The sequence below is a fragment of the Arachis hypogaea genome, chromosome 18, assembly GCF_003086295.3.
Source record: "Arachis hypogaea cultivar Tifrunner chromosome 18, arahy.Tifrunner.gnm2.J5K5, whole genome shotgun sequence".
In the NCBI taxonomy this organism is placed as follows: domain Eukaryota; kingdom Viridiplantae; phylum Streptophyta; class Magnoliopsida; order Fabales; family Fabaceae; genus Arachis; species Arachis hypogaea.
Window position 1 is genome coordinate 11365339 of NC_092053.1, and position 10002 is coordinate 11375340.

General features: G+C 33.5%; 1 protein-coding gene across 2 annotated transcripts; it reads left to right on the forward strand.

The window, feature by feature from the left end:
* Positions 1–1995: 1995 nt before the first annotated feature.
* On the forward strand, positions 1996–9152 carry LOC112772113 (transmembrane E3 ubiquitin-protein ligase FLY2). 2 transcript variants are annotated; one of them, XM_072224716.1, is made up of 15 exons: positions 2131–2505; positions 2642–2875; positions 3954–4026; positions 4583–4710; positions 4840–4955; positions 5195–5255; positions 5680–5746; positions 5882–5959; positions 6275–6432; positions 6515–6589; positions 6745–6838; positions 7162–7329; positions 7739–8067; positions 8549–8665; positions 8749–9152. In XM_072224716.1, exons 2-15 carry the CDS (start codon positions 2696–2698, stop codon positions 8848–8850), a joined length of 1746 nt encoding a protein of 581 aa, XP_072080817.1. In that variant the 5' UTR covers positions 2131–2505; positions 2642–2695; the 3' UTR covers positions 8851–9152. The 2 variants fall into 2 exon arrangements, with proteins under 2 accessions (XP_072080818.1, XP_072080817.1); XM_072224717.1 differs by lacking the exon at positions 6515–6589 and having other exon boundaries at positions 1996–2875; positions 6275–6387.
* The last annotated feature ends 850 nt before the right edge of the window (positions 9153–10002 follow it).

The following is a 10002-nucleotide window of genomic DNA, read 5'->3' on the forward strand; positions in this document are numbered from 1 at the left end:
GGCGCCGCCAGCTTCTTCTTCGTCCTCACCTGGACCGACGATCTCATAGTTACTTTCAAATTCATCTTCGCTTTCACTATTATAATCTTCCAATTCAATGTTACGGTCCGCTTCAGATTGCTCAAACTCAATATATAACTCGATGCACGACATTCGGCGGCGATTTTCCATGTACATTGAAAACATTTCCTGCATACTCGCTTCGTCCATCACATACTTGGTCTGAAATTGAACAAACCCACCAAACACAGGTAAAGGATACCTGTACAAAATACACGATATTCTCCTACATCTTTGAGAATCTATCTTCTCACAAATCACACCTTTCAACTCCTCAAATGACAATGTGAACGGAATAACAACATCTAATGGATTTTCACACACAAATTGAATTCCCTCATATGTTTGTAATAAGATTTGTCCGTAATAATAAATCTTCAATACAACTCTATCATCCATAACACTAACTATTCTCAACCTCACAGGGATTTCTTTTACAAAAATGAAGGAGAAGAATCAGAAAAGAGAAGAGAGGAAAAGAGGATGAACATTAGCTGACGAAGAAGAAATGGGGCTTCTGTGATACCACCATCCGCTTTTTGTATGGACTAAGGGCAAATCGGAGGGACCGACCGCTGCACCCCCAGATCGGTGGGTCCGGTTGGTGCACCACGGATTAAAATAAAATTCTCTGCCTCCAGTAATCGGTGGGACCGATTACTGCACTCTTAGCTAACGTCTTCCAGCACCCACAAATCGATGGCACCGATTTAATACCCATTAGCCTCTCCCTAGCACAAATCGGTGGCACCGATTTCATACCCATCAACCTCTCCCTCACACAAATCGGTGGGACCGATTCCTCCCTGCTTCAAATCGATGCCTCCGATTTCTTCCCCCAAAATTCCAAAAAAAGCAACGCCGTCATAACAGTGTAAATCACCCGTAATCATCATATCCCAGCATAACTCACACCCCAAATCATATCTAAAAAAATCAGCCACATATTTTCCTATCCTATACATACTTTTCTTTTTGATTTCTTTTTCTTCTAACTTTTAAGCTTACTTAATAAGGGAGATAAATATCTATTACTATTATCTTTTAATATATGATGTTTTTTTTTTTTTTTCGTTTCATAACTTTAAAATTTACTTAAGGGTGATAATACTTTTTTACCTAGAATATCATCTGAAAAACGTAAATAGAAAAATTTTAAAATTTTTAATCATACTACGTGAATCAGTAACTAAATTAGATATTTTTTTATTATAATATATATTTAAATATAAAATACAAAATATATAATATAACATATTTATTTATTTACAAATATATAATAATCTAGTGAGTGACACATAATATTTTTAAATATTTTTAGTTTAATGCACGTGACAACATGCATATATTTTCTTTTTCGTAAATATTATCCAAATTACAAAAAAATCTTATTGAAGTTATAAATTTCTTATATTTAATTTAAAAACTAAAACAAGTATCAATCTTAGACAACTCCTCCAGAAGATGTCAAGATAAGATTTCTTTACTTTAATTATCTTGGCATGTATATCTATATACAATAATAAAAATCTGACTCCTAATTATTGTTATATTATTATCTACGATGTAAAAATACTGATATAAACATAAAATACAATATAATATAAGACACATAAATATATAAAATTTAAATTTTTATAAGATATAAAATATAAAATATTTTTTTAAATAAATTATAATAATATTTTAATAAATAATAAAATATATTTTTTAATTTATTTTAAAAATATATTTTAATTATTCTAATAATTAATAAATACTAAATAAAATAAATTTTAATTATTTTTAATTAATTTTATTTTTTAGTTACTCACTATATTTTTTAATCTAATAAATTAAAGGCTAATTCATCATCAATTAAAACTTATTTAAAGATCTGGCGCTTATTGTTAGCTCATCGTTAACTTATTGTTGGTACTTGATAGATTATTAGGTAAGAGCTTCCAATCGCAGCCATAATAATGAGAGTTTCAAGTTTCAACTGAAAAATTCAAATAAAAAATGAAAAGCTACTGCTAATTATTTATTTGTTACTATTATTTTATTCAGAGCTGAATGGAGCTACGTAATGAAGCCTGATTAACCTATAATCTAGTTTTCTCTCTCCTCTCTCTTACAGGGCAAAGAGGGAGAAGGAGAAGGAGAAAGAGAAAGAGCCATTGCGACTTCCGTTTACCAAAAAAACAAGGACACTCTGAAATTGTCAACAAACCTTTGCTAACAAATAAACACACAAGAAAATCGCTGTTCCAAATCCAACATCATAATTGTGCTCTTCTCTCTCTCTTTTTTTTTTTAATTGGATTATTGATTTGTACGGCGGAAGTTACATTTGTTTGTATGCTGATGCTGTTGAAGGCATACCTTTTGGAATTTGCTCCCAAAATTTCTTGTGTGTGACCAATTTGAGTTCGTTGGCCTTTCACTTTCTGTATCTGAATCAACGTGGGTTCTTCCCTTTTGACTCATTCTCAAGCAACCGTTTTTCTCAATTTTTTGTCTGGCTTCTTTGAATTTGTCAAGCTAATTGCTATTTGATATGATTGGTGTTGGGTTATTTCCTTGGGTTCTCTCTAATCAGCTCCAACGGAGAATTGGGTCGTTGAATTTGAGCTGAATTTTTGTTTTTTCTGGGATGGAATTGAGAATTGACATGGTTGCTATTGAAAGATTGGAGCTTTGGTTGTTTAAGAGGAGGAAGGGACTAGGGATTTTGTTACAGATTGCATTTGGTTGGTGGATTTTTCTACTGTTTCTTCACCCTGTGGCTGCTCTGAGACCCTTGAGGGAGAGAACTCGTTCTTGGGGTGATGAGGTTTGCCACTTCACTTTGCTTAAAGAACCTTGTCTTTAATTTAATATATTGACTATGGTGAAAATAAAATGTGTGTTTTTATTCTATTTTCAAAAGTAGTACCTTTTAATTATTATGCTGTGCTTCTATTATATTTGATATGAATCACAACATTCCTCTGTAATGCCATTTTTTCCATGTAGATGACCCTAGCTAGTTGGGAGCACTTAATTGCCTTGCTGCTATTATAGTTGTTGTCAGTTAAGCTGTGAGAGAGTTTGCTATACTTACTACTGTAGCTTTCTGTTGTGAAACTAGAAAGTAGAAATGTGGGACTTAGTTTAGTGTTTTTATGTTAAAAAGATGGCAATGCTGTTTGGGGAAAGGGATGAAGGTGTTTGAAGTTCTAAACATTAGAGAAGAAATAGGTGATGATATTTAATCGGTTGAGGATGTTTGTAAGTTTTGTTAACTTCGTCATTAATTAACTTAATGAGAGGGTTGAAGAAGACACACTTCTGAGCAAGATAAGGAAGGTAAGAAATTGTAACAAAAAGCCGGTTACGAACATGCTACATTTTCCAAGTTCCATAAACCAAGAGTCCCACTAGTATTAAAATTGATCAATTAAGTGGCTTTTAAACAGCCACTTTGGCAATGGACCTTTTGCAAACTATTTTCTTCTTATCCAAATAGTTCTCTGCTTCCCAAATTTGTAGTGGCATACATTTTCAAACCTGTATTGGAAGTAGCACAAGCACATTGTGCCTTAAAATGGAAAACAAGTTAGATCATTTGTAATTATGTTTATTGTAAAGGACTACTCATTTTGTGATGTGATTTTTACTAATTTGTTAGTACCTCGAAGGGCTTAGCATTTCATCGTAGGACCATTGGTTTGTGTTTTTTTTATATTTAACTTGCACAAACACTGGCATGTGATTCAAAATTATCTTAATTGATAAATTGTGATTTTACTATGATTGAGGAAAATCTGTTGAAAGGAGAGCTAATCAAAATTGGTTTTAATTAAAAATTTAGCTAATCTGTGTTGAGGAAAAACTTGCCCCATGTACTAATTGATCATTGGTTTTCTCAGTGGCTATTTACAAGAAAAGAAGAGAGTGATATTGGTCCATTTTCACAATGGAACATTACAGGAACTTACAGAGGTTTGTATTCTTTAATGCTTATGATTGTATTCGGGGTTTCATGTTATCTTTTGAGTTGTTGTTTTGGTCTGTTTTTCACATGTTTAATGTATCAAATCTTGCTTTATTTGTAACTACTTCATAATTTGAACAAGTTCATTCTTCAGTAGATTAAATTGCTTTTTTATGAGGACAGAACAATTTTGTTAAAGGCTGATGTTACACACCCTGAGGTAGTAGTGAGACCAATTGAGAGAGGAAGAGAAGCTTCTAATGCTAAAAGAGAGAAAGAGTGAAAGTGATAATATCCCTGTAACTAGCCACCTGGCACAATCAGTAGGAAGGTGTGAATGAGGGTGAGAAAGCTTGACTCTTTAGGTGTGGATGGAGTCATGCATTCACCCTCATACACATGAATGGTGGTTATATATCTAACGGTCAGATCATGTAATTCTAATAGCTTCACTTTGAAACAGTGTGTGCTATGTTTGAATAAACTTTATTATTTTATTTGTTGTAGAATATATTTGTAGTCTTTCAGAGTTTGAGGATGTTTGTGTTAATCTCTTGAATGCAGGGACTTGGAAGTTTCTGGATACGGCAAATGGCTCTTCTAGATTTCCAGATATCAGAAAAACACGCGGTAGTTCCGTAATTGAATTAATTAGTACGCCCACAAAGATAACTGGAGTACATTATATCCAGGTGAGATTTGAACTGTGAAGCTAATTTCAGAGAATTCAACTTTCATATGAAATATAGTTTCTTATTAATTCTATCACATGTCATCCTTCATATAGCTAATTTATTAACTTTTGAATTCTCTCTTGTCAGGGGGTCATTATATACCACGATGTTTTCGACAGTGAATATGATGTTGGGGGTGCTCAAATCAAAGTAGAAGGTGTATATATTTGGCCTTTTCGACAGCTTCGGTTGGTGGCCAACAGGTTAGTTTCATATGTATAATACCATCAAATATGTAGATCAAATTATAGTAACCTTTAGTTCACAAAAATGACCATGCTTCTGTAAAGTTTAAATTTCTTTTCATTCTAGTTCTGAATTTCACTTAAATAAGTTCTTTAATACTCTGCTGTATTTACAAAGAAATACTCATAATCATTAGACTAACCGGTATTATCTAGAATCAGAATGTGCTTAACACTTTCTTTTCCTCCTGTTGCAGTGGAAAAGAGGGAGACTCAAGTCAGGATGATGACTATATTTTTTCTAATCCATATCATCTGGTAACCATCTTTCTTGACATTATCTTTGTTCTATATTTAGTTATGTATTTTCTTTTACATGCATATCATTGATCTTTCACATTGTATAAATTGGTCTATGTGGCAAAGACAATAGGTTTATCATCCAAAATGATAGGGAAGAGAAAAAGTATGTAATCATAGGCTTCAAGCAGGAGGATGAAATAGAAGGGCGTCCTAGGTGTTATTTATGATAATTGATAAGAAAGTGTCATTCGAGCTTTAATAAAATGGTGAAATTAAAAAAATTTGATAAAAGGTTTATTATTGTTTCCCCTATTTCGCTGCTATTGATTCTCTTTCTTTTCACTATGGAGGATTAATTAATGTAAAAATTCCTTGTACTTTCCTTCTTTTCATCTTAGTACCACTAAGCATGTTTACTTGCTATATACATTGTATGCAGCTTGGGGTTTTCTCTTCTCAGGTGCTTCAAGATTCTTCACGAGATAAGATATGGAGAAGAAAACACTGTAATTTATCTTTCATTCTAGTGTATTTTAAAGGGATCCCCCCCCCCCCTCTCTCCTTCCCCTTTTCCTCTTTTTCTTCTTCTTTTGTCTATTTATGTTGTACTATTGACTTGCTACTTTTTTACCTTATTACAGCTCCAATGCATGAAATGGATAAACATTGTAATATTGAAATCGCTGCACAGATTTCACGCTTGCCATCCTCAAAAAGTGGTACTTGTGTTCTCTTAGCATTTGAAAACTTTCTATTCCTTTCTCTACTTCAATGTGAAATTGGAATGTTTCTATATGCCTTCGTTCATGTTTCTTTTACTATATCTTTTTGAGTTTTTCCATTGCAATGCCAACATGAAATCTATGATCACATTGAATATTACCAAATGTTTATTGTTTGTTACATTTAGATTGATTGTAGAAGAATTATATGTATGTTACAATGTATTTTTCCATCATTTATGTGCTACCTGGGTGCATTCTTGTATATTTTTGCCCCAATGGTTTACTGATTTGTTATATTATTTCTTATAGACGGCGAGCGTGATCGTTTTCACCTAGAAGGGTTAATGGAGAGTCCCTCGGTGGATGATGATGGGGACTGCTTCTCAGCTTTACTGTTAAATGCAACTTCTGTTAACATTGAGGTCTATTACAACAAAGCAGTGAACTATACCTTGATGGTTACTTTTGTATCCTTCAATCATGAATGGTTTACAGCTTTATGACACTTATTTTCTGTTATGTGTGAGCTCCTTAATGTGCATATACCAGATCTCTTTTGTGCAAGTTCTTCTATTGATTCGTCAAATGGAGCATAGCAGCACTCAGTCTATAAGAATTTACTTCGTATTTTTATTTTTATGTCGTAGATTTGACAAATGGAAATAATATAAAACTTTTCAATTTATGGCTTAATGTACCAAACATTATTTGTCATAAGTTTTCATAATTTTGTGAATATATTTGTAGAAAATGAATTTGATTAAGATATGCCTTTACAGGGTGCTGCTAAGGTTTCAATATTAATGATTGGCCAGCAGGCGATAATGGATGCATATCTCTGCCTTTTACACCTTACTGCAGGAATACTAGTTGGTAAGTTGAACCGATAATTTTTTTTGTGGGGTCACATAATTGGGGAAGAATATGTGTGTTTAAAACACAGTGCTCGGTTTTCAAATTAATTGTGTTATATATTATCATCTTAAAATAGAGTGGACTTGTGTGATTAATGTTTCCATAGTAATAGTAAGAAAGCATGGCTAATGCAGCACTAATGATTTGTGCAGCTTCATCCCATTGATTTGTAAACTGTATACCATACATCACTCCCCCTCCCCCTGCCAAAAAAAAGAAAAATGACAAAGAAAGAAGCCAGATTCTTAGCTGAATAATTGATGTTGCTTCTTGACATGCAGAATCCTTGTTTAATGCTTTTGCAACTGCCGCATTTTTCAAGTTTGTTGTCTTTTCAATATTTGAGATGAGATATCTTCTCGCCATCTGGAAGGCTAGTAGACCTTTGAGTAATGGGGAAGGTTGGGAGACAATGAGGCGTGAACTTTCCATGTTATACAGTCGTTTCTGTAAGTACTCATAAGAATTAAATTTTGTTGGTGCAATCTGATTTTGCGTGATCTTATCAACTAGGGTATTCCTTGGAGTCATTGATTCCATAATATTTGTTATCAAGTTGTCTACTGTCCCGAGATGAACTACTTTTGTATCTGTTTATCAATCTAGAGTCAATCTATTTATTATTAAGTTTTTTTCCCCGTTTATTCCACGAGAGGAAACTATGTTGTGTGCTTGAATTTATTATGGGGTTTGATTGACTTCATTTGAATAGCTCTTCAAAATGCTGCTAATAACTTCGAATTTCATAGCATTTACTGTATTTCTTTTGGGGCAACATGAACCTTTGAACTTACATGCATCGAGTTTTATGTTGTATGAAGAGTGGCTGAAATTTAACTTCTTAACTTTCTTTTGCAGATGGAATCTTGTTGGGAGGCATTCTTTTGATGTATGAGTTCCATCATTATTTAAGACCAATTCTTCTTCTTATGTACTCTTTCTGGATACCTCAGATAATCACCAATGTTATTCGCGATTCACGCAAGCCATTGCATCCTCACTATATCTTAGGGATAACCATTACTCGGTTAGCAATCCCCTTGTATGTTTTTGGTTGTCCTAACAATTTCATGCGCATAGAATCAGATAGGAGCTGGTGTCTTTATTTGGCTGTATTTATTGGGCTTCAAGCCGCAGTTCTTCTTCTTCAGCATTATCTTGGGTCTCGATGGTTCATTCCTCGTCAGGTTAGGCTCAACTGTCTTCTTGATGCTATGCAAATACTTATGCATTGATATAACTTCATCCTATTCCTTTGAATTAGTTGAATGTGTGGTTGTATTTACTTGTATGGCATTGTTTTAAGCTTTAACAAAGATTTACATACTCTTTCTGTTCCCTTTCATTGATAGATACATTGATCCAAAGATGTATTTAAAAAAAAGGGTAACAGTGATAAATACAAGGGAACTGATGGGGTATATATGAATAGTTTGTTTATTGACAAAATTAACGTAGGACATTTTAGCGTCTATGTCTATGTAACTTGCCGTACCTAGCGGGGAAAGACTCGGCGATCCTTTATGCATCTTTGGTAATTTTGCTCCATAATGTTGGTTATCTTGTACAAGCATGATTTTACAGCCTACTAGTTCTCATTCTTTCTGAATTTGCAAAATTTTCATGAATGATTCTTTCCGAGTCATCCTATATCTATATGATTTACAGATACTACCTGAGAAATATAGCTACTATAGGAGGTTTGATCAAGATGCAAGACATGCTTCGGACTGTGTGATTTGCATGACATCCATTGATCATACTCAACGGTCTAATGACTGCATGGTAGGCCAATATAAAATGTTACAACCTTTGCATTTTTAAACTTCATAATCTGGATTGAAGTCTAAGGGCACTCTCTTACACAGGTGACACCTTGTGATCATTTCTTCCACTCTGGTTGTTTGCAAAGATGGATGGATATAAAGATGGAGTGCCCAACTTGCCGGCGCTCTCTACCTCCGGCATAGCGAGAGACTTTTACAGTGTATGTCCATAGGATCAACTGACCCCGGCTCATCTTCGTATTTTTTTTGGCATTATATGGTTAATGGCATCCAAGTGTTACATTGTTATACTTCAAACATTACAGGAGAGAAATGAAATTACACGGGTCTGGTTACCCTTTTTCTTATGATATTAATGACGGGTTTCAACCTCTAATAGAAACAATTTAGTTTCAGATGCTATGTTTTCTGTACATAAATTTGGGGAAGCAATCAACTCAATTGTAATATTTTTCCCCACATAGGAAGAATACTTTTATTCTTTATATTTTAATTGCGTTCAAGTTAGAATTGCAGTATCTTAGATTTTAAAAATTGAAATCAATATGCAAAAGTGCAGCATTATTTGGTTGAAAATTCCTCTTGATAACTGCTGTTTCTGATTCCTTTGTGAATAAGTTGAGTTTTGACTGTCCAAAAGATTAGTCATGAAGTAATCAAGGATGTTTATATTTTTTATTTTGGGATTGGCTTGCATTTTCACCAGAAGTTCCCATGTACCTAATTTCAACCCCCAAAATCATGCTGGCTATCGACATGGATATGTTTGGTTTGGCGTTTGGACTAGGGGTGCACATGGGCCGGGTGAAGCCGGGTTTGATGTGACCCAGACCCGACCCAAAATATACGCCGGGTCTATTTATTAGACCCGAACCCGGCCCTAGACCCGATGAAACTAATACACTTTCGAGCCACAATTATACCGGATGAAAACCGGGTGAAAACCGGACCGTTAACATTACATTACGTTGATACCTTCTTGTAAGTTAGCATGTAAAAATATCCAAATTTCCAAGACTCCAACCATTATTTAACATGGTAAAATTCACTTAGAAAAATATAATAAGAACCAACCCTTCTTCAAAATTAAAGTATAACCACAATAAATACTAAAGTATAATCACAATCAATACTAATATTGTCTAATAATACCAAATATTTAAATCAATACAAATAACATAATATTATGCATTAGTATAAAGTCTTATGCATTCTAAACATAAAACATTAACTTATAGTCTTATAATGACTAATAACACAAAATATTAAGATTTACAATACTTAAATTCCACATAAGAATAGTCATGATCCATCACTAATAACATAAAATATTAA

What these genes read in the sequence shown, in the direction of transcription:
- LOC112772113 (XM_072224716.1), top strand. Translation starts at nt 2,696, where the DNA reads ATGGAATTGAGAATTGACATGGTTGCTATTGAAAGATTGGAGCTTTGG. An exon ending in CTTCGGTTGGTGGCCAACAG is followed by an intron (nt 4,956 to 5,194) that starts GTTAGTTTCATA and finishes CTCCTGTTGCAG; the next exon opens with TGGAAAAGAGGGAGACTCAA. An exon ending in CTTGCCATCCTCAAAAAGTG is followed by an intron (nt 5,960 to 6,274) that starts GTACTTGTGTTC and finishes TATTTCTTATAG; the next exon opens with ACGGCGAGCGTGATCGTTTT.